The sequence below is a fragment of the Lipotes vexillifer genome, unplaced genomic scaffold, assembly GCF_000442215.2.
Source record: "Lipotes vexillifer unplaced genomic scaffold, Lipotes_vexillifer_v1.1 scaffold508, whole genome shotgun sequence".
Lineage (NCBI taxonomy): Eukaryota > Metazoa > Chordata > Mammalia > Artiodactyla > Lipotidae > Lipotes > Lipotes vexillifer.
The window spans coordinates 507,433-532,653 of NW_006793099.1; the positions used below are offsets into that span (position 1 = coordinate 507,433).

The 25,221-nt window shown below is 35.2% G+C and overlaps 1 protein-coding gene across 1 annotated transcript in view; it reads left to right on the forward strand.

The window, feature by feature from the left end:
• The window catches only part of PKHD1L1 (PKHD1 like 1), a 152,749-nt gene that overhangs the window by 6,363 nt on the left and 121,165 nt on the right, over window positions 1-25,221 (forward strand). The window contains exons 3-12 of the mRNA XM_007466246.1: window positions 5,121-5,265; window positions 6,181-6,289; window positions 10,480-10,537; window positions 11,779-11,872; window positions 14,920-14,973; window positions 15,503-15,576; window positions 16,496-16,538; window positions 20,455-20,525; window positions 21,701-21,811; window positions 23,749-23,838. Of these exons, the coding sequence (XP_007466308.1) occupies window positions 5,121-5,265; window positions 6,181-6,289; window positions 10,480-10,537; window positions 11,779-11,872; window positions 14,920-14,973; window positions 15,503-15,576; window positions 16,496-16,538; window positions 20,455-20,525; window positions 21,701-21,811; window positions 23,749-23,838 (849 nt within the window). The remainder of the gene's footprint in view (window positions 1-5,120; window positions 5,266-6,180; window positions 6,290-10,479; window positions 10,538-11,778; window positions 11,873-14,919; window positions 14,974-15,502; window positions 15,577-16,495; window positions 16,539-20,454; window positions 20,526-21,700; window positions 21,812-23,748; window positions 23,839-25,221) is intronic.

Here is a 25,221-nt window from a genome sequence, read left to right on the forward strand (position 1 = left end):
GAAAGAGTGGTTTTACAAATAGCTTGCTTTTCTGTGTTTTCATGTATCTTTTCACAATTCCATTTCAGCAGTAACTGCCTTCCTATATTCAATACTGCAAACTCAATGCAAATATGTTTCACATGTTAAATTGATATGTTTGTACTTTAGCCTATGCTGGATGAGTCCTGTTTGGTTAAGTTTTAAGCTTAGAATAAGAGAGCAGTGTTTATTAAAATCCCTATCTTTTGTTGAGTTTCTGCTTACTTCTTCTATGTATAAAGAATAGGAGAGGAGCTAAGAACATAGGGTCTGGAGGAAGTTACGTTGGATAACTGGAAATAGCTTTGTAATGTGCATTTTTAAATATTACTTTTCTCTGAATATCACAAGGGTGCCAAGCTGGCATCTACAACCTGGGTTTGAATCCTGGCCACCCACTTATTTGTTCTGTGTTATGTTTTTAAAAATGATATTAATACTGACTAATAATAGCTATTTTGTGACTTATTATATAATAAGGATATATATTAATTGAGCTCTTAACTTGTGAGCCAGGTACCATGTTAAGTACTATATATAAATTCTCATTTAGTCTTCCTGATAATTCCTGCTAAGTAGATTATTATGGTCATTTTCCTGGTGAGGAGACTAAGACTGAGAGAGTTTATGTCTAAAACTAATGCTCAAGTTCATACAGCAAGGAATTCACTGGAGCTGGGATTCCAACCCAGGATGTCAGGGTCCAAATGCCCTTTCCTGTACACAACACTGTCACCTAACATGCACTGTTAACCAGAGCTGTGGCACAGGGCTATGGCATTTGATGAACATTTGGCATAGTGAAGCCCTACTTCCAGTCCTGTGTTAAACCAGGCAGTATTCATGTTGTCTCATAGACCTTTGTAGAACACTGAAAATGTTTAGTAATTTAAAAAGCCACACCGCAAACCTTTGGCAACCCCAATTCAGCCACTTTAACTAGTAAAGGTTAATGTGAGCACATATTGTAGTGGTGATTGTTTTGTTGAAACATACTTGAAAACTACTGACAATTTAAGGTAAATACCTAATATTTATTTTTTCCTAACATTAATAATATAAATACGTAGGATTTAAAGAGTTTAGTGTACCTCTCTGAGTTAACCTTTTTTTCCTACTGATTTTATTATTGTACTGTGGGCCAATGTGATCTGTAGCTAATTAAGTTATGACAGTTACATAGCTTATACATTTACACTAATGACATGGATGCAGATCTTTTAGTATAAAAGAAAATGTTTCATAATTTCAAAAATATTTTAGTCATCAATATGGCTATACTGGTTTCTTAATCTTAAGAATTTGTGATATTCAGAGAAAAATAATATGTAAAAATGCACATATTTTTAGAACTCAGAATTTAGGAATTTCAGATTTTGAAGCAATCTGGGCAAAACATGTTTATTTACTAATTTGACTTTATTCAAAAAATACGTTATAACCTAGAAAACTTTGTAGATCACTGTGCATACTAGAATAGTATTAAGTACCTTTTTAACATTTTTATTAGAATACTTAATTTTAGGATTGAATCAATAGAACATTATCTGATTATCTTATAGGTTTTATTTCCAGGGTTTATTTCAGAATTGAATGTGGTTTCAGCAATATAAAATACTTTAAAAATTATTTTATTGAAGTATTGCTGATTTACAATGTGTTAATTTCTGCTGTGTAGCAGTGATGCAGTTATACATATATATGTATATATACATTGTTTTTCATATTCTTTTCCATTATGGTTTATCACAGCATATTGAATATAGTTCCCTGTGCTGTATGGTAGGACCTTGTTGTTAAAATACTTTTATGTGGCATAAAAATAATTGATGTTTACTTCCAAATCTAGTTTGAATTTTCATATATTTATAGTAAGATTAAAATAATCTTCTGCTCTGTTTCACATCATCCATTTCTCAGTTTCTGTTGGATCATACCCATCAGCATGCAAACATACTATTTCACCCACCTGAAAAAAAGCAAAAGCAAAATCATTAACTGTCCCCTTGGTCTACACCGCCCCCTTCAGCTACCCTATTTCTCTGCTTCCCTTTACAGTAAAACTCTTTTAAAGGTTACCAGTATTTGTACTCTTTACTTATTTTCCTCCATCTTGTCTTGAACCCATGCCAAGCAGTCATTTATACATTGCTCACTGAAACAGCATCTTCACCCCTGCCCCCAGTCTATTCTCACCCTGCCCCATTCTATTTTTGGAGCAGCAGCTTGCGAATCTTGAAAAGTATGTTAGATAATACCACTTCTCTGTTTTAAAGCCTCCAATGTTTCCACACTCATAAAAACAATCTAAATGCCTCTATTTCTAATCTCATCTCCTACTGTTTCTCCTGACTCATACTAATGCAACCATACTTGTTAAGTCTTGAATCCACAAACATGCTCCCACCACAGGGACTTGGAACACCTGTTCTAACTAAAATGTACTTCCCACAGATATTCTCATGGCTTACTCCTTCTGAAAAGCTTCCATGACCATCTATGGCAAGTGCCTTCTTGGCATCGCCTCTGATATCATAAATGTTGCAAAGTATTCACTGGGCTCTCAATTTACTTTCAATGTCAGCCTCCCTGGTAGGCAGAGCTGTGAGTAGTATACATGGTCAGTAACTTTATAAGGAGGAAAAGGTGGTCCAAGGTAAAGATATACATCAGCTCCTGGGCTGTGGCAGATGACTTGACTAGTACAAGATTGGAAAATCAGAAATAAGAAAGTCTTGGAAAGAGACCGGTGAATGCACTCAGGGTAGTGAGCATGCAAATCTATAGGTCTCAAGTTAATTTCCACAAGAGAGCATGCCCAGCAGAGGAAATGGAACAACTAGGTCGACTGGGTAACTTGTTCAGGAACTTCTCTCCTTGGCCACCTGAGTGCTTGTGCAATGGGCTTCTGAACAGAGGGCCATTGGTGAAGGCTGTGCATGGACCAACACCAGGGACTCCCTTTTACCAACACTAAGCTACCTACCGCTGTTGCTGAATACTTGTTCTGTCAGTAGCAGAGACCCATACTGACTCTCAATGGGGACTGTCCCTCAAGAAGTACACCCAGCCACTCAGTGACAAGTCAACTGCATCACTCTCCTTCCCTCATTGACAAGCAGAGATTCACTGTTTCTGGAACTGACACCTATTCCAGATATGGGTTTTGCCTTCTCTTTCCACCATGCCTCTGCCAGCCTCATCTTCTGAGAGCACACACAGTCTGAATGACTGCCATGAGATGCCATAAAACAGGGCCTCAGAACAAGGAACATATTTTATAGTGAAAAGGTAGTGATAATGGGCACATGACCATGAACCCTGCATCACCCTGAAACGTGTGGCCTAATAGAATGATGGAACAGCCTACAAAAGGCAAGACTAAGAACCCAGCTTGGGAACAACATCCTGTGGAGTGGGACGCTGTGCTCCATCATGTGCCATATGCACTGAGCCAATGGCAGATCCACACTGTTGTCTACCAACAGATAGAATACATGGAGCTGGGAGTGAAGGGTTATTCCCTGTCATTATCACTCCCAGTGATCCAAAAATTGAATCTGTGCTTTCTGTCCTTGCAATTTTAGGTTCTGCTGGATTCTGGGTCTGAGTTTCCAGATAGAGAATGCTTCTGCCAGGGATCCCAATATGGGTTCCATGGAACTGAAACTACCACTACTAACCGATCAGTTTGAATTGAGCAAACATAAGTAGTAGACTGGTAGAGATGGTCCATTCTGATGATTGTGAAGAGGGAGGGTTGCTTTCACCTTAAGGTTGCTCCTTACTGCAGATAAGGAGCAGTATGTCTGGAATTCACGGTATTCCTGGAGCATCTCTTGGCTTCCATGTGCAGTGATAACTGTGAATAGGCATAGGTGGCAACCACAACCAAACATGGGCAAGGCAACTTTGGGCTCAGATCCTCAGGACAAAGGTTAGCATCACTCCATTAGCTGACGTGCTGGCTAATGGTTAGGGAAATTACGATGGATGATAAGAGAGGGGACATGCATATTAATTATAGCCTCAGGATCAGTTGTATTACTGTGGCCTGTTGCATGTCCCACTAACCCTCTTGTATTAAATCTTTAGCAGAGCTCTTAGGTGGCCACTGCCTTGTAGACCTGACAATGGCTTGTACTTAAAAGTAGGGCCTGAGCATATCTTTATGGTACAAGGAATCAACTGTGTCAGATGCCTTTCTTACTCAGCCTCGCATCCTGGTTCCCGCCTCTTATTCTAGCCACAGAAGTGGCAAAAAGTTCCCCAGGTACTTTGACTCCATCTGTGCTTGCAGCTCTAGCCTCCAGGTCCCACAGCATGTCTTTGTCCCAGGGCTTCTTTGATGCAATGACTTGGAACGTTGGAACCCAGATGGCATATACCTATGTGCAGCCTAAAAGTGCAGGAAAAGCCATTTCCCCCACGGGGAACTGTCAGCTAATGGGACAGGATTTGATGAATAAATGCTTCTTCCCATTGGTTCTTTGCTTCTGAGAGGCAGTCTATATTTTCCTTAAAAGTCTTTTCCAGCAAGATTGAACCCCAGCTGTTTTCAGTGGTGTCCAGGTTTTCTTCTTCAGATTTCCTTTTCTTGTCCCTAAGGGATCACCACCCAAATAAACTATCTACTTGCAAGTCCTTGCCTCAGATTTTGCTTTATAGGTACTCAAGGTAAGGACCCCATGTCTTATAAAATCGTGTTCCCTTTGTCTCCTCTTTCTATGCCCTTTAGCCTGCTGTTTTCATAGTAGTTATCTCCACTAGACATAGCATCTGGTGGTATATATTTGTATATTGTCTGTTTCTCCACCCCTCCCCACCCTATTACTGGGATATAAGCCATTTTATTACAATGCACTTAACAATCTGACAAATAATAAGTTTTCAAGCATTGCTTTTATGAATAAATTAATTAAAGGCTAATTTTCATGTTTCCAAAGAGGATTACAATCATAGAGGTGAATATGAAATAGATTAATTGCTGACATCAGTACTATTTCTTATTATTTATTCAATGATTCAATACAAAATAAGTGTTGGATCTTTGAAAACAGAGTTCCATTAATAATAATTGAGTGCTTTCATTCTTCCAGGTTTTGCTCAAGCAAACCAGTTTAACTATGGAGTTGATAATGCTGAGTTGGGAAACAGTGTGCAATTAGTTTCTTCTTTCCGATCAATTTCTTGTGATGTAGAAAAAGATTCAAGTCATTCAACTCAAATTACATGCTATACTAGGTATGTTTTAAAGTATCTTTAATAAAATGATTTTCATTGTATGACAACCACAGTTATGCTTATTAGTATTATAATAGTTTTATCACTGGCTATTACAATAATGTTTTTCTGATTATCAGCTTTTCTTTTTTCAGCTATTATTTTTGATTTCATGATGTTTAGACTATTTTATACCTTTATTATATCCAGTTATAATACTCTTTCCACATATTGGCATGATCAACATATATTGTATATCCTTTCCCAGGTTATTAGAGCTACTATCATTATTGATCTTTTTTAGAAGATAAATGGCCACTATTAAATTGTGATGATGCTCTTCAAAATATCAAAATTATGCCTTCCTGTCCAGTTTGATTAATTTTGTTCAGAATCTTGACATAGTCATTAAGATTAAAGATGATCATTTTGTAGATTGACATTTCAAGTTCTTTACTATCAGCTCAAATTGATGTTTGTTATTAGCAACTTAGGAGAAAAAAATTAATCATTGTAAATGGCAACTTTCAATACTGAGACAGGTAGCCCATATTTCAGAGGATTCCATCTACATTAGGCTGTTTTTCAGCTTACTTCAGGAGAAACGTTATGAAAACTTTTTAAAAAGTAAAGCATAAAATAATTGTACCGAGATGATATGTTACTATTTTAAATGATTATTATTACACTTGTTTTCCTTTTCAGTAAGCACCAATGCATTAGTTAGAATAAGCATTTGCCTGAGGTCTGTAATGTTAGAATTTGCAGTATAGAGTTCAGGATGGAGATCATCTTCTTTCCATAATATAAAATTGAATTTAATTGTACAACAATTAGAATTTCAGACACTTCTTTTCAAGAATGACATGTACATTAATGCTATATATTAAATAACAGAGTTTTGCATTCCTTATGTGTTCTCCATTTGCTTTCCAGAGCAATGCCAGAAGATTCCTACACTATTAAAGTCAGTGTGGATGGGGTTCCTATTGCAGAAAATAATATCTGCAAAGGTCACATCAACAGCTGGGCCTGCAGCTTCAATGTGCGTGGCATCTCCTCTCTAACTTACATATAATTGATCGTATGCTTGCTTTCTTGCGGAACTGGGTTTTTATTTTTTAATTTTACAGATTGTTATCTATTTCCACATTAAATAATTTACTAGCATGTAGCTAAGTTTAATTTCACCCACTGTTAATTATCTTCTATAGTAATGGAAGCTCTTTTATCATTTCGTGTTTACCTTTTTAAATTAATTTTATTAATGAATTAAACTTGTATACTTCCAAACTATTTTCTTGTTCATACTATTTTTTCTCTTTCTCCACTTCTGCTCTTAGTTTGATTTTCCTTTTTCTGTTTTCATCAGACTCACCTTCATTTTAAATAGAGACATAACTCTTTTCCCTTTCTTTGTACTTTCTAATGCAATGAGATAAGGTGTGACTGCGTGTAGCACAGAACCATTCAAAATTTAGTTACCCTAAATTTAGGTGTTCAGTATAATAAATTTTCTTCTAAGGACCATCCCATATATTTTAATAAATTGTATTTATGCTTTAAGTTATCAATTACCAAGTGCTGTAATGTTCCAATGTAAGATGAAATGCTGAGGAAATTAGTTATGACTTCTGTCCTCAAGAAGCGTCTATGATTCCCAAGTATATTGCCAAATATGAATCCCAAATATCTCTGGCTCCCTTCTCTCTCCTTAAATGTGGAGCCATCTTTTGTTTCCTAGAATAAAATGCCAAAATGGCTCCAAAGCAACCTAAATTCAACAAATCTCAAACTGGACTTCTCGTATTCCTCCTTAACCCTACGTTTTGTCTGGTATTTCTCACACATCTCAAGCTAGAAACCTGTTACATTCTTGGTTTCTCCCTTTCCTTCATCTTCAGCCCCAAACCATGACGATCCTACCCTGCACATTAGCTCTAAAGTTCGTCATCCCCTTACCTTCTTTCCTGACATGGCCTTGGTTTTGATTCTGGCCTTGTCATTTCTCACCCATTATCGCTGTAGCCTCTTGGTCTCTCTGTCCTTCTTCATTACGCTGTTCACATGCAACATTCAAGACCATGCACGTTATTATTCCTTTCCCCTGTTCTAAAGAAGAAACATATTATTTCTAATGTATGTACAAATAATGTTTTATATGATTTATTGTGATATTTCTAATAATAGGCTTCTTAATTAGAAATATATTTATTGCTATTTCTGAGTAAAGTTTAACTATCGATATTATCTATTTATTGATAATTCTTACAATGGAAGATGAGAATTTAGCACCTATATTCTTACATCTATTAACTTGTACTGTGTAACACAACTCGCAAGCTTAGCTTCAAGCAGCAATAATTTATATTGCTTATGTAGCCATGGATCAGCTGTGTGGTTCTTCTGTTCTGGGCAGAGCTAGACTGATCTCTATTGGACTTGCTCGTGTGGCTGTGGTCAGCTGCGCATTAGGTAGGAGGCTTTGCTGCTCTCGGCTAGGTGCTTTCACATTTGGGAGGCCTCAGCTGGAACAACTGAGCTGATTAGGCTTTGTTCTATATGCTGTCTGTACCCTCCAAAAGTAGCCCAGAGTTATTCATATGATGGAGGCAGGGATCCCTCAGGAGAGCAGAAGTATACAGGGAGCCTTTAGCTCAGAAATGTCACGCTCCTTGAACCACATTCTAATGGCTGAAACAAGTTCCAAGGCTAGTCCGTATTCAAGCCTCCATCTCTTGATGGGAAGAGCTGCAAAGACATTGCAGGTGAGGATACAGGGAGAGGAAAATTATAGCCATGTTTGAGATGAAACTGCTACCCCTTCCCACCTCCAGCACACACAAATATCCTCCCACTCCTTCTCTCAATTAGATTTGCCCCAGTTTTGGTTAGGTCAATGTTCATAACATGATTATGTCTGTATAAGTAATATTCATAGCTGAAACAAGTACTGTACTGTGACTACATTTCTCTCTCTCATACAGTATTTTGTTTTGCTTGGAGTTAATAACTGGGTTTTTATGTGTGTGTAGGTATTTGCCTAGTTTTCTGTGTATCAAACTCTGCACTAGAAATATGACATTTTTTCAATGTATTTAAATCATTAGGTAATTTATCAAATCATCTTTGCCTAAGAGATATCACTCCTGAATTCTTCTGTGCTCCTTCTCCAGTCTGAACAGCCAGTTCTCTAGATGTGCTGCACAGCAGTCAATAATCATGGGGTCTCCCTTCACCAGCTTTCTGGGGACTTCCTGCCTCTCTCCCTCATGTCACTACTTGCTCCCTAAATCTTATGTCTTCCTTTTTTCTTGATTTACTACTCCCTCATGTTAGTGGAGCAAAGTGTACTTAGAAAATAAACTCCTTCTACTAATAGGTTAAAATAAAATCCTTCCAATACTAAAAGTTCCATGCTACTCTCACATTTGGTTGACAGTTTAGTTGGGTAAAGAACTCTAGTTTGGAATTTTGAAATCATATCTCCATTGTTTCTTGGTCCTGTGTCTTAAACAACCCATGGTGAAAGATCATCTTTTTAAAAATTTCCAGTCTGTTGTGGCTCAATATTATGTAAAATACAATAAAAATGTCACAGCAATGTCCAGTTGTTTTAAACGTCTCTAAGTGCTTACCTTTCTTTTTGTTCTTATCAGGACCAATAACTTTTGCATACTTTTGTTGGTTGTTTAAAACCCCTTACAAAATTACATACTTGTAGCATCTAATTCTCATACTATTTTCTGATTTTATCTTTAATACTTTTTATCATTATCCTTGACTGCTGTTATTATTCAGACTAATTATTATTCTTAATCTTCAGAACCTTCTCCCTCATTTTCTATTTTCTATAAAATAACTTGCTCTGCCATCTTCATTGATTCTTTTCTTTGTAGATGGTGTATTAAATTGAAAATCTGTTTCTAATCTAGCTCCTCAAATAATAATAGTAACTAATATGTTGTTTAATATGCACTCTTCAATTATTTTTTGCCACAGATGTAATTTATATGAGTACACTGTGGCTTAGAGAGATTGATTTACACACAACTTGGTAGTTCCTCTAGCTTTTCCCTTACCACCTCTAAAAATGATATTTTGCCCAAAGTCCATTTGACTAGGTATTATATTACTTATTACTGTTACATAGATTCTCCATTAACCGTTTCTGAAGTGTGAAAGAATGAGTCTGAAGTCATTCTTAGCCTCAAATTTCAAAATTTATCTCTTCTTGGAAGTCTGAAAGAAATCTGTCCTTTTACTTTAAGTATCTGGGCATCTTTCTTTTAGGTTATTCCTGAATGAGAATGGTGGGGGGGACAGCTGACATTTAGTGAGAGTCTACTTTCTGTTAGGTTATTTTGCTTATATAATTTTTGTATTCATGTAGAGGCCATGTTTTTCGCCACCAGCAGCCTTCCTCCCCCAAAAAACTTCAGTTATTCCTTAAAAATACAGCCCATGTTTCTGTCCTCTTCTGTTTTTCTGAGGTACCCTTGTGTTTGTGCAAATGGACTGTTCTTGATCTATTTCTAGCTTGTTTTTCTCCTACATTATTTGTTTTTAGGTGTAGATGTTGATCTGCTTGTATCCCAGTTATTGAGGAAACTTTGTCTGTCAGCTCTGCTTTTTGCCTGTTCAGAATTAATTTTGTTTTTCAAATTTCCCTTTTGTGGTAATTATTTCTCATTTTGTCTTTTAAAAAGAAGTTGGCATATGTTTACTTGAATAATAATAGCCAGTGTGTCAGGTGGTGTTCTAAGTATTTTTTGTATAACTCTAGAAAATTGTCGTTAGCTTAGTTACTAAAGCTTACTCTGATGAACTCTTTCCAAGTTTTGCTTCTATGTTTTTGAAAAATGCTTTGTTATTTTTTCTTTATAATCTTAACCCAAATTAGGCTTTCTTTAATTTTATTCCACCAAATTCTTAAAAGTCTTGACCAGAGAGCCTTATTACTGTGGTTTGACTTACACTGATAACAAAAGGATGATTGAATTTTAAAATTCCAAGTAGAAACACTTTGAAATGAAAGAGGATTTTTAGGGGGTAAGAAAAAGATTTTGAATAATCAGAGTAATATTCTGAACTTTATTTCTCATATATAAAAGGAATATTTTGACAGTCATATTATGGATATTGTTCAAATATAAATACGGTAAGAAGCCGAGATATTTCATAAAACTAGGAACAAAATAGAGATGACTGCTTATCAACAATACTATTTTACAGGCAAAAAGTTTCAGAACCCCAACAATAAGGAGCATCACACCTTTATCTGGAACTCCAGGTCTGTTATATGACAGCTGAAATATCTTTTTTGTTTATAAAAGTTAACTAATTTTTAGTACATAAAATTATTATGATACCTAAAAATTTATAAATAGCATTTTCTGATTATAAAACAACTAAAAATTTTTTTAATGCTTTTTAATAGCTGCATCTGAATCTATTATAATGTATTAAACTTTCCCTCTATTGAACATTAGTTTGCTTCCAGTGTTTATTATAATAGCTTAGTTATACCAGTTTATAATTCCAACAGGAATATATGAAAATGACTTTTTCTATAACCTTAACAATTCTAGGTACTCATTTTATTTCAAGAATTTATGTGAAAAATTCTACTCCTATACCTTCTCCTAGGGCGCTGGCCTTGGCTCCACCCGCTCCAAGCCCAGTGGACACTGGGTGCTGGAAGGCAGGAGGCCTTTTCTCCTTTTCTTTTTTATTTTAAAAAAGAGTTTATGTGAAGAATATAGTTGGGTTTTTTTTGAATTTTTCCAGTTCTTTGATTAATGTAGTTAATTTTGTATTTATTAACCGTTTGTATTTCTTCTTTTTATAAATTATTGGTTCATCTCTCTTTTTAAGGCTAGTCATTTTTTTTCATATTAAGTTGCAAGAATTCTTTGCATTTTAAGAATATTAACCATATATACGTCATATAGATGGGAAATATTTTTTGAATTTATTATTTGCTTTTAAAATTTATTAGTGATGTTTCTGTCATTCAGACACTTAATTTTTATTATCTAATCTATAGATCTTAACCTTTGTTATTTCTCCCTTTATTTTTATGCTGTAGAAGATCCCACCATCCTGATTATACAAATATTATATAAATTTTCACTTATTTTTCAAGAGTTTGTATGGTTTTATTGTTTATATTTAATTTTTATTCACCTAGAATTTATTTCATTTTTTGGCATAAGGTAGGGATCTTATTTACATTTTTTTCAAATAAATCACCCATGACCCAAGAATATTTATTGAATAATTCATCCTATCTTCCACGAAACACCTCTTTAAGTTATAAATACTTATAGATATCTCTTTAATACTATAATTATTTGTTCATGGTTTATTGTATTAGAACTTTCAGAACAATGCTAAACAATAGTAGTGAACACAAGATGTAAGCGTCTGGATGCTTGTTTTATTGGGAAAACCTCTAAAGTTTTCATATTAAGTGTATGGGTATGTGGATAGATAATCTTACACAGAGTTTTTTCTTTGTTTTGTTTTTAGGTACACTAATAACAATCCAAGGCAGAATCTTCACTGATGTCTATGGAAGTAATATAGCCCTAAGCTCAAATGGGAAAAATGTTAGGATTTTAAGGTAAGTTTTTGATGTGGAACCATATTCTTATAATTCATAAATGAGATATCATATCCCATGAATAATGGGTCCAATGATATTAAAAACCACTACAATGTGATGGGATTAACTAGTAGTTTTCAGCCATATTAGAGGAAGAAAAATAGACTGTTGCCATGATTCATTGACATAGAAGCAATGGCCAGTATACCTTTCTCTTTTAGTATGACATAATTGCTTATTTTTCTATGATGGATTTTATTTATAGAAGGTACGTGGAAGCAAGTCCAATAGTAATTAAGCTAAAGTCACAGAACTTCATCACTGGAGAATTTTGTTACTTAATCTAACTGCCTCATTTTGTACATATTAAACGAAAACCTCGGAAGCCTGGAAGTCCATCACTTAGTCAAGGTCAGGAGGAGAACACAAGTCTCCTAACAGGCAATTTGGCACTTTTTCTACTACGTGCCATGTATGGGACAGTGCTGAAACTAAAAACTGTCAATAGTTTATTAACAGGCTAGGATTTGACTCCTGGTTCCTCCATATACTAACTGTGGACCAGATGGTAACATTGGCTGGTTACCTAACATCAAAAAATACTAGTTTCCACCTTTTGGGTAGGAAACTAGCACTGTCACCAGAGTTATCTTCCTCTAGTGTAGGTGGGGTTATCTCAGTCCTGCCTTGAAAGACTGGAAGTCCTGTACATTTCCTACAGAATCAATATCATAGCTTTCAAGATGCTTCATGCTTACTGAATACATATGTAAAATGAATAAATGGATAAATAATAACTCAGCACACATACATATGCATATATAATTTTGTAAAACATGCAATTTGAAAGGTTTTACTAAATGAAATAAAGATAATTTATCTGGCATTCTGTGGGGTAGAACTCTCAGTTAAATCACATTTGTATGAATCTATAGTATTCTAGAAATATTCATGTTGATCTTATAATAAAAGAACTACTAAAATAGAGAAACAAATATTTAACATTTCATATGGACAGTTTAGTATAAATAAAGACTTTGTCTATTTCCGTATAGTTGAGTGTTATGAATGTCTTTTTTTAAAATTGAAGTATAGTTGATTTACAATGTGTTAATTTCTACTATACAGCAAAGGGACTCAGTTATACATATATATACATTCTTTTTTTATATTCTTTTCATTATGGTTTATCCCAGGACATTGAATATAGTTCCCTGTTACACAGTAGGACCTTGTTGTTCATCCATTCTATATGTAGTAGTTTGCATCTACTAACCCCAAACTCCCAGTCCATCCCTTTCCCACGCCCCCTAGTGTCATGAATGTCTTATATTCCAGTTCTTAATTTGGGTTCTCTAAGTCATCCTTTCCCTAATGATGGCAGAAAATAGAAAGTTTAACTTTCAAAGTGATTCCTTTTCTTTCTCCACTGTAGTTGAAATTTACTTCTGTTTAATACAAAGGAATGGATAAAAATTATTTCATGAAATCACAGCATCACAGTCAGAAGAGACCTCAGAGGGCAGGCTACCCAGCCCCTATACTCTGGTAATCCTGAGATACTATATATAAATAGAAAAAAATTCACACACCTATTAATAGGAGGGACAAAGGTTTTAGAGCTGCATTTATCTCATTTCTACCACATTCATTGTGACACTGGGGCCCTCAAGGCATTCCACTGTGCCTGAATTCTGTTACTAGGAAACAATGGGCCGAGTCCTGGGCAGGATATCAGGAGACCCAAGTGCTCAAGCTGCTTTTGCTTCTCAAAAGTCTTGTCAATTTGGCCAAATCTCCAAATTCAGACCAGGTACAAATGATAGAGGACATGCAAATGACTGAAGGACCTAGTGCCTACTAAGGCACTTTTGGTCTAAAAGATCAGATGAGAGAAAAAGTTAAATATATGTATTTAAGGCCAAATAGGTTAGTATTACCATAGAAAGGCAAACCCAGACCACTTTGGGAATTACGGGGTGCAGTTAAGAGCACACATTGGAGCAGGACTGTCTGGGTTTGAATTCCTGCTCTGTCCCTTACTGGCAGCAGGCTTGGGCAAACTACTTAACCTCCCTGCCTCAGTCTCTTCATCTGTGAAATGGAAGGGTAATAGTTACTAACCCATAAGGTCGTTGCAAGGACTAAATGTGGTGCCTGTAATTGTTTGCTGCTAAATTTATTATTTAGTTGCAGTGAGGCAAGAAGTCAGAATATGAATTCATAAATCTCTAAAATGGTTACAGTAATTCAGTTTACTTCTTTACAACCTAATGTAATGATCAAATGAAAGAATTTGTGTGTATATTAGAAAGTTCAAAGTTCTCTGCAAATAGAAGTCTCTATTTTTTATAGTTGAGGTTTGTATCTGGCCTTATTTTGAGTATGGGATTTGCTGTCCCAGAAGCTGGGGGTTTGTTCTGATGGTGCAAAGAATGTGATAGCAGTCAGTTACCTGCAAGCCTCCGATCTCCTTGGGTTCTATCAGCCTTAAAGCAATGGGTCGACCTGGTAATCAGCTAGGGAAACGTGAAGGCAGATTTTCCTCTCAGCTTCTAATCCTTCTCAGCTTCTTGTTCCCATTTCATTGACACTGATGCTTTTAGACATCCTCTTCATCCAATTACTTTGTGGGATCTCTGCTGTGGGCCTTGTTTAATTCTTATAGTATGAAACTTAACTAGAAAATTATATTTTGTATTTGAATTAATTAATCTTCAGGTGGAAGAGTCCCCATTATCTACATTTTCTATTCCCATAGTGTTTATCACTTTCTAACACACCAAATATGTTATTATCATGTTTATTGTCATTCTCCCCAAGTTAGAATGTCAGTCCTATAAGGGTAGGGATCTTGGTTCTGTTCACTGATGTGTTCCAGTACCTAGAGCAAAAACTGTAACATAATAAGTGGTCAATAGATGTTTGTTGAGTGAATGAATGATGGATAATAATAAGTGATTGGGAAAAAATATATAAGGTAGCAGTAAACTTGGTGGGAGGGGAGCATTTTGAAATGATGTATTAAACACAACTTGATCATTTCCAATAAAATATTTATACAGAGTTTATATTGGAGGAATGCCCTGTGAACTTCTCATACCACAATCTGATAATTTGTAAGTAATTCAAATAATTTTCTTTAGAAAAATAAATAGTAGATACAAACATACTAGATGTAAATAGTAATTTCTAGCAACATTGCATAGCTGAATGCTTTATAACAGTATAGATTGTAATATTTTTATAGTAAATTATCAATCATTTATATAGTTAGACGTAACCTGATATCTGCTATCTCCAGTATAGTATGATATGAACTGCTTTTAGATTATTTTGAGAAAGATGTTTTGAGAAATACCTTTATTAAATAATTGTTTCACTTGGTAATGTTTTAAATTCTTTAAAAGGAATATCAATGGGGATAACCAAATTAATTACAAAATATTTAATTTTCAAATGAAGTTTTATTCAAATAACTTCAGCCAAGACTGGGAAGTATTTTCATTTTACAAAAATTTTTGTTGTAGCAACAGTTTCTATCCTGATATATATTCTGAAATTCATAAGATGTTTTTAAGGGAAACACAATATTTTAAAACTTCAGTGTCAATATAAACTTTGAAATTAACATATATATTTTATTAGGTATGGTCTAAAACTAAATCACCCAAATGGAGACATGGGTTCTATGATTTGTAAGACGACTGGAACTTACATTGGTAAGTGTCAGTCGTCATTCTTCATTGTTCTCAGAAATGCCTGACTATTGCCTTGTTTTGTATTCTCTTAGACCTCTCCTGTGGCCTCATCCCTTTTTTTAAAAAAATTAGCATTTCCTCTTTACCTTGGCTTCTTTTCAGTGTCATGTAAGCATGTATGAATTACCTTTTTCTAAGGTTGACATTGAAGTAAGCTTCTTCAAGTTTCTTGTTTCTTTTCTTCTGTCATCCAGATGATTCCATTACTAATTTACCTGTAGCTTTACTTTTACTCTGTTTTTTTCTCCTTGCTCTATGTACTTCAGACTCATAAACCTTTTAGTTATTGAATGAGCTTTACTCCTTCTGTCTCAGGACCTTTGCAAACTTCCCATCCTGAGAGTTTCAGATAAAATGTCATGTCTTCAAAAAACCCTGATCCCCAGCCTTACATTCTCAAAGTTCACTCTCCTTCTGCTTGATAGCTTTATCACAGTTTTTAGTTCTCTGTGTCATTGCTTTTGACTGACTGTATCCTCCACTTGGCAGTATGCTCTTTGAGAAGAGCAAACTGTGTGCTCACCCTGCATCTCTCAACCCGTAGCTGAGTGTCTGACCCAATTAAATAGCTGTTAAATGAATGAAAGAAAATTGAGGGCAATATGGTTACATATATATTCTTTTCTTCTCCTTCATTCATTATTATATTTTGTCAGGTTTTCCTGGTTATAACCTTGAGACATATTATTTTGTATATCTTAAAGTACTAGGTACTTTAAGATATTTCAGTTTTTATTTCTTTGAGGATTAGCAGACGGTTGCATAATTACAGTGTTAATTTTATATTTCTTTTCTTTGTTTTAATTCAGCTTTATAATACATAGTTATTGTTCTCCTGTGATTGAGAATTTAATTGATTGCATATATTAATTAATTCCAGGTCATCACAATGTCAGCTTCATCTTGGATAGTGATTATGGAAGGTAGGTCATTTTGTAAGTAATAATTTTCATAATTAATTCAACTGGGTAAATAAAAGTGTACATTTACTTTGTGCTATATAGATCCCTAGATTAAAAAATTAATCACTTTCTTCCCCCAAATTAACATTTAAGGGATCTGTAACTCCTGTTCACTCATAATTTGTGCCTCAGACATGGCCTTCCAGTTGTTGGGATATCTAGCATTACCTAAAACAATAAATAAAAAAATCTTTGATTGTGATATTATAAAGTGTTATTTTATGTTTTGTTGTCCTTCTTATTTAATTAAAATTGTTTTGATAACTAAGTAATTAAATTTTGATTTGAACTAATGTAAGAATAAATAAAACCTCATGGTTAATATTACCTGATAATGGTTTTCTCTTAAAGTATCAGGACAAATAGAGTTGTGAAAGATGGTAGTTATAGCTTTTAATTGTTCATTTTAACACCAATGTTAATAACATATTTATGATTTTTAGTAAAACTAGAACTTATTTGCAGATATCCTACATCCTAATTTCAGTCAGAAAGACCATCACACGCTTACAGAAATATCAGAATATGCAAGTCTCAACACATATTGCAAATGTCATATTATAGATAATAATAATGAACATTCAGTAGCAGGCATGGTGTTAGGCACTTTACATATATTATCTAGTTTAATACTCCCAAAGAACCTATAAATTGAATGTTATCATCCACCCCATATTGCACACTAGAAAAATGAGGCTTAGGAACATTAAATAATTTGCCCAAGGATATTCAGCCGGTAGGAAGCAGAGCTAGAATGTGAACCCATGCAGTCTGACTCCAGGGCCTAAGCCTTTTATTCCAGGGCTCTGCCATGACTGATGGAGGGTTTCAGTCACAGAACCACATCTCATCAGTATTTAACATCCTGACTCAGGATTCTCTAACATGGTGGGATCACCCCACTCCTGGAGTATTTGCAAATGTGCGGGGTGGCATTTGTTGGCTGTCCCACTAACTATAGCATGCTAATGACCTTTTATGGGCAGGACCATGATGTGCCAAACCTAAATGAACTGTTCTTCCCAAAATGTCATAGCATCTCCCACTGGGAAAATGAGCTGGTTGATAGAAATCCAAATAAGTCACAAGATTTAGCCATCCAGTCCTAATATATCAGTAGTAGACCAATGATAAAATAGGTCTATTGATTTCTTTTTTGTCTCTGAAGAGAGACTCAGTGCTTAGAAGTTTGGAGAGAGTGGCAATATTGTAATCAGAGTAGATGTTATTCCTGTTCATTGTTTACAGACTGCAAGAGAAGGGTGAGATTTGGTCCCTGCATGTATGGAAATGCAGTTGAGTCGGTGAAACCAAATACAGTATCACTGTATTTAGACATGAGCTAATTCTAGACACCTAGAGGCAATATGTTTATTACCAAGTTATAAACCTGGGCTGGACACGTTTTTTTTTTGTAATGTGGGTCCCCAAAGCACAGGGACTGTATTTTCTTTTTAAAAAATTTTTTTATTATTAGTTTTTTGGGCTGTGCCACACAGCTTGCAGGATCTTAGTTCCCCGACCAGGGATCGACCCCAGGCCCTGGCAGTGAAAACACCAAGTCCTAACCACTGGACCGCCAGAGAATTCCCACTGGACACTTCATTATAGAATAATATATACTGCACTAAAACCATGAAGAATATTATAATTCAAGATAAGCCAGAGTGGATGATATGTAAATGGTGCTAAGATTTACCTTTATGATTTACATGAGGCAAATGACACAGTCCCATGACTTAACTGTGATTTGCTGCAAGGACATGGCTTATTTACATATAATTTGATAAGATTAGGCAATAGGATTTTATTGAAAATACTAGAAAAATATGTCAGAAGCAACAATTACTCAGTTTTAAATTATTTCATGAACTATATATGGTTCTTTTATGCTCTCAATGTCATTCTTCCTAAGGTGAGAAAAGTGAATTCCTAGTCCTGAGTCTGTATGAAAGGTACTAATTGCCAAATCCATCATATGTCTCTCAGAGAAATAATTACCCAAAAATAGAACATTTGAGTGATCAAGCTTGAATGTGATTAATAAGTATACATAAGTCAATATGTATCATTAACATACCCCCAATTTACAATTTTAAAAAGTCAGAAAATTTGCACATATCTAGGCAAAAATATTGCATAAAATTGTTAATTCTGTGATCTTGACTTATAATCATTTTTTTCTTTTTTAAGCCAATGGATTTCCTTTTATATTAGTGTCTCAGAATTTAAGAAATTGTGTTTCTATATAAAACAGTCTTATGAATTTAAGATAACTGTTAAAAATATGACATTTACTACTTAAGAGCCTAGTTTTAAGATTACATGGCATTTAAAAACATTGTCATTTTGTAAGTTATAAAATCTATATTTTACAAATTTCAGGAGTATTCCTGAATATCAGATGAACCAATTAGACAGTATTGTGGCACCCATTCTGTATTTCTTTTTTTTTTTTTAAGTTTAGTTGATTTACAATGTTGTATGCATTCTGTATTTCTTTTAATAACCAACCTTCTCTCTTCTATTACCCCAAGTTCAAACAACAGCTGTTCCAAACTGATAAGGTTTAGATGAGGCTCGCTTAATTGAGAAATGCCTAGTCATTATCAGTGAATTAGTGAAAATCACCTCAGTGTCATACCAAATAAATTACATTCAAATTTTATTTCAGGAGGCAATTTTCCCACCAACTTAAAAAGCAGAGTTAATTTTTCAGATGCAGGATCTGACCACAGACAACATTGACGGAACTGGCATCATTTCAGATCTTTGAGAAATCAACTGAAAAGCTTATAACATAAAAATATGAGATCTAGTATGAACTTCTTAAATAACTAATTTAGCATAAAATATTTTCAGGGACTCTTTAGCTTTGCAAATGCAAATTATAATGCCTGTGTTAGACTTATAGGGAGTTAACTCTTGGTCTCCACCACAAGATTTGCATTATCCTTTTAGATTCCAGTTCATTGTGTTATAATTATGATGAATGGGTTTAGGGTCTTAATATTAGACTTTCTTAACTTTTCTAATTATGACTTTAATTGAGGTAATTAAGAGAACAGCATTTAATTTTAGGATCAGATTCCTTCCTTTCCTAACCCTCTAGACTGTGGAAGTGCAAGTATGTATCTGTCAAAAATATGAATAGGTTTTGTGTTTATTAAGGGTGACTTAACTCTGGTGGGCTGTTGTGAACTTGCTCTCATCCGTTTTTATTCTCATGTAAGTTAGTGGCAAGAGAGGAGAACTGTGTAGTACCCAGGGCTCTGGACTCAAACTGCCTGGGTTCAAATTCTATTTCTTACTGTCTTCGTGATCTTGACTAAGATAAAAATTCTCTGAGTTTTACCTACTTCATGTGATATAAAATTAAAAATTTAATAGCATAATAAATTAAAGGCTTAAAAAATCTTAGCTTAAAAGCTTAAAAATCTTAGCATACCTGATAAGTGTTCAATAATGTTAGTTATTCTGACAGTAAATGGGTTATAAGAGCATAGAGCACTCTGGGGTGGTCATCAGTAGAGCCCAGCTTTTATGAAGGGCAGTCCTCCTGTCTGTTTATTTTTTATGTTAATATAAATTCTTTATTGAAGTATAATTTGCATATAATAAGATGTACGTATTTTAAGTGTGCAGTTCAGTGAGTTCTGACAAATGTTTCTTCATGTATTTGTATATTTGTGTAATCAATAACTAAATCAGGATGTAGAACAATTTTATCCTCCTGAAAAGTTCTTTCCTGCTCCTTTGTAAATTATGATATTATTTCTATCACTAAAGTAAAAAAAAAAAAAAAAGAAAAAGAAAACAAGAGTTTCCTAAAATAAAGGTCATTTTTAAAGCAAGAATTTTTACTTTTTTTAAACAGGAGTTTACCACAAAAAATGGCATATTTTGTTTCTTCTCTCAATAAAATTTCAATGTTTCAAACATATGCAGGTAGGTGACCTTTCTGTGTGTGGGGTGGGGGGGCGGGAGAAGAGATATTTCATCAAATCAAATACAACAGTGACTGTAAACTGTACTATATTATGTTATGTAATTCTAAGAAAGGAAACACACCTAAGATGAGGAGTGAAATAGGAAGTCCTGACATTAAGCTACGATCCCAAAAACTACATTTCTGGTGTAAGTTTGATTGAGAAATACACTCATCACACTAAAAGAGACAACAGGGAAACTTGTGCATCTCAACTTGGGCTGTTGATCAAGGGAGGAAAAAAAAATCTCTGCTGTCAATTGAAACCACAAACCAGCACTCTCTGAGATTTATGCTGTCATTGTGGTCCAAAAGAATCCTCAAGCAGATCATAATTTATTTTAATTTAATGAGGTCTAATGTTGGTAGTGCCCCTAGGCGAGTGTCGGAAGCAAACACAAACCCTTCTGGAAGAATTGTACTTCCTTCCAGGTCTGGGATGATTCAGATTTCAAAGATGTTCAAATGTGAAAAAAATGTATGTCTCAAATATGTCTCAAATATGATCAAATATGATCTATCCTGGCTTTTTCTAGAAACTTATTTAATGTGAAACTCCTATGTAGAAATACATAGAACTTTGATTGAACTAATAATGATAAATTTTAATAAGAATCTACCATATGTTATGCACTGGGCTATTTTACCAATATACCTAAGACTTTTATATATAAAGCCACAAGAATTCCAATCATAGTTAATATATTAGTATATGAAAAAAATATAAGATGTTGGCCCATAAATATAAGGAAGATTCATTCTTCAAGAGCATAGAGAAGAGGCAGTTCTCTTTGCCTTCCTGTTTTCTTTTGGAACCAAACATCTATGCTCAGCCCAGGTTTTCCTTGTTCTCTAGATCCTTCTGTTACCAGTGTCTCTTTAGTACTAGTTACCACTAACGCCTGGTCCCCAGAAGATGTAGGTCTCTGTGAAAGCCATGTTTATAGTCCTCTTTGCAGGACTGCATCAGAGACAAAATAATGAAACACCTGATACTTTCATTTGGTAATCCAATACCTTCACAGTGTTATGTACTATGGCTAGGTAATTTGGAAAATTGGTAAAAATCAAACATTTGTGTTTATGTGTAATATTCATGACATTGTATTTCTTGTCCTTCCCCTCCCCCTCCCAGAGGTCACTAAGATTTCACCTTCACAAGGAAGCATTCAAGGCGGCACCATGCTAACAATAAGTGGACGGTTCTTTGATGAGACAGATTTCCCAGTCCGAGTTTTTGTTGGAGGTAATTTTCATGATTTTTAATAAAAGAACCAATCCTTCCTTTTCTTTAATAACATCTAAGAAGAATAACAGTCTTTTCTTAATTAATGCTTAATTTAAAAGCTGTGTATTTTCAGATGGGCGTTTGGTTCTGGGGCTTGATGCTTTTCCCACTGCAATTCTCCAGTGAGGACCACTCCTTGTAGCCTTATATGACCAAGATTTGGGCTTTGAGGTCAGCACCGAAGGGCACTGCATGGCAGCATCATGGCTGCCATCAACAAATTCCTCACCACACTTAGCGACAAACGTACCCTCTATTTAATAGACTCTTAAATTACCTTTTTGAACTGTTATTATTTCTTAATGGGTTAGATAATTATGGGAAAATTTAAAGTGGTATTTAGGGATACTCTCCTCATCCCCTTGTCATATGCGGTGCCTTATCTGGACATCAGTAATTATAGATGATATTGGCCTTAGAAAGAGCGTCAATTAATGTGTTATATGTTCACAGCTGCACATCAGGCTTGATTCTCTGGTTATGCATCACTTTTATATGTCTGGTCCAGATCTGTTCAGAGGTAGGGTGTTAGGCAGCTCAAATAGGAAGTTGGGGATGAATGTAATAGTGGGGGTCTTCCCACTCAGTTATAATGACCTTACCTACCTTGATGCGCAGGGGACAGGATATCTGCCCATGCATCTGGCACGTAATTTTTCTGATAGAGCCCGCTGCTTAGGTACTTTCTGCTTTTAAGGAATCTGCTAATGAGCCAGCCAAGATGTGATTTCAAGAAAAGAAATTCATAGAAAGCAACCTCGTGTAACATTCATATAATGTCTTTCCTATCCCCATGAATCCTCGCTGGCCACCTGCATAGGCCAAAAGATTTTAAACTTTCATATAATATGTTATTCTGATCAGATACTATATTTTAAATATTAGAAGCAGGGACATAAAATATTTTTAATATATATAATATGTTTTACGATCTGATATTATGATACAGCTGATATGCAAAGATAACATGTTAAATTTTTTTATATTTCATTGCCATTAATGTTACAGCCAGATTTGAGCTTTTGAATCCTCAATAATTTCTCGAAAATAATGATCGGTTTTTGTATCTTTCCTTTGCTCCAAACCAAATGGGTTAAGTTAGTTTAATATACTGTTAAAATGTACTGTTTTCTAGTTCAATGATCTTGCATTCACAAAGCATTCAAAATAGTGAAAGGTTGTGTTGAAGTATCCATTTTCCAGGCCACCAAACAAAATGTGGCAAAGATACTTTCCTCCATTTCCCTCGCTTCACTGTTCTTGGGTTATTTCCGTTTCAGTAAATAGTTAATGAGGGCTGACCTTTCATGAGGCACTGTGAGGAATACATGGGGGTCTAAAACGTACACTCTTACTGAAGTCTAATTGTGCTTATGTGTAACAACTGTTATTTAGAATCTTGTCTGTTTTGGTTTCCATCTGTCTGTGAAAATACCACTTACAAGTTATTATTCCTTTTGTTTTCATTTGAAGAAGTTGGACAAAACCACCATTAACCTAAGAGGACCGGGATCATCTACTTTTGTAAATTCTGAACATCATTGATTTATTCAGAAACTTTCTCCAAGGAACAAAACATAAGGCTTTGCTTTGGACCCAGATAAAATATTTCACAGTGACATCATTTTATCAAATTTTGTATTTTGTTTCTCTGCAATTATGAAATATTCTAACTCAGACTTGTGAGATTTTCCCAGCAAAATGTAGCCTGTGGAAGTATGACAACTGATGAATGCTAAAGCTTTCATGGAGAATATGTAAAGGAAATTAAGACCCTTCAACTTTGCCTCTTGCTTTTGTAACTTAGCTTTAATTGAAAAAGCACTCCAAGATAGGCTGATGTGATTTTCATTCTGAAGCTCTGTAGTAACAGTTCTGCCCTTGCTTCTCTGTAGGTCAAGCCTGTGATATTTTGAATGTCACAGAAAATAGCATTTGTTGCAAGACACCCCCTAAACCTGATATTCTCAGAACTGTATATCCAGGTAAGTCAACAAAAGGGAGAAGGACCATTTCTATATTTGCATAAGAGGAATATTATTGACAGATATCTTTAGTGTCTTAGTCCGTTTAGGCTGTTATAACAGAATACCATAGACTGGGTAGCTTATAAACAACATTGATTTCTCACAGTTCTGGAGGATAGGAGTCAAAGGTCAGAGCACTGGCAGATTGGGGATCTGGTGAGGACCTGCTTTCTCACAGATGAGGCCTTCTCAGGGCTAGGGAGAAGAGACCTCTGTGGGGTCTCTTTCATAAGGGCACTTATCCTATTCATTAGGCCCTACCTCCTAATACCGTCACATTGGGCATTAGGTTTCAACATCTGAGTTTTGAGGGGACCCAAACATTCAGCCCGTAACATAGTAACAAAAAATATTATTTGAATTTTTTAGAATTTGTAGTGAGAATTATAATAAATTTCTTTCTAGTTTTTTCTTTATACTTTCTGGATTAGGAAATTTTTCTATTAATATAGCTGCATCAAGGCTGCACCAGTGGAGGTAAACCTGGCCTAAATTACTCAGATACCCTGTGAAAACTCTATTGATAGAGTATGAGGGTGTCTTTATTTCAGATCAAATGATTATTACTAAATTTTGGTACAGGCTACATGGAAAATTTTTTTTTTTTTTTTTTTTTTTGTGGTACGTGGGCCTCTCACTGTTGTGGCCTCTCCCGTTGCGGAGCACAGGCTCCGGACGCGCAGGCTCAGCGGCCATGGCTCACAGGCCCAGCCGCTCCATGGCATGTGGGATCTTCCCAGACTGGGGCACGAAGCAGTGTCCCCTGCATCGGCAGGCAGACTCTCAACCGCTGCGCCACCAGGGAAGCCCCATGGAAAATTTTTAAATGCTTTATTTCTGGTTAAAAAATAAACGTCGGAGGTTAAATCCTTATTTGTCTAGAATGATTTAGGCATGATCACAGGGATGAGAGAAACGGAACACAAAATTCTTTTCAGATTTTCACCTGTGACCAGTGAAAGTGCACCTGATGGCCTTGATATCTGCAACTAGACCACCATGATGCTGTGCATGTGTGTGCGTGGATTCTGTATCTCAACCTGTGCACTCAGTGAAATCAGTTTATAATTGTGTCATTGATTGGTATTTGAAGCCAAATAAATTCATTTTATTAACCTCTTAAATGTCCTTGTTTTGAACGATATTTAAAAATTGACCAGTTTAAGAGGAGAATTTTGATATTTATAATTGATTACTTTAAAGAAAGTTGTATATACCAGAGCATGCTGCTGCTATGAAAGGTTGAAGTGCTCAAGCTTTTCTCTCACCAGACTCAGGGGAAGAGTAGTAGCCATTATTTTCCAGATTCAGGCACTCCAGACAAGCCTAAGGCTGCTGAAC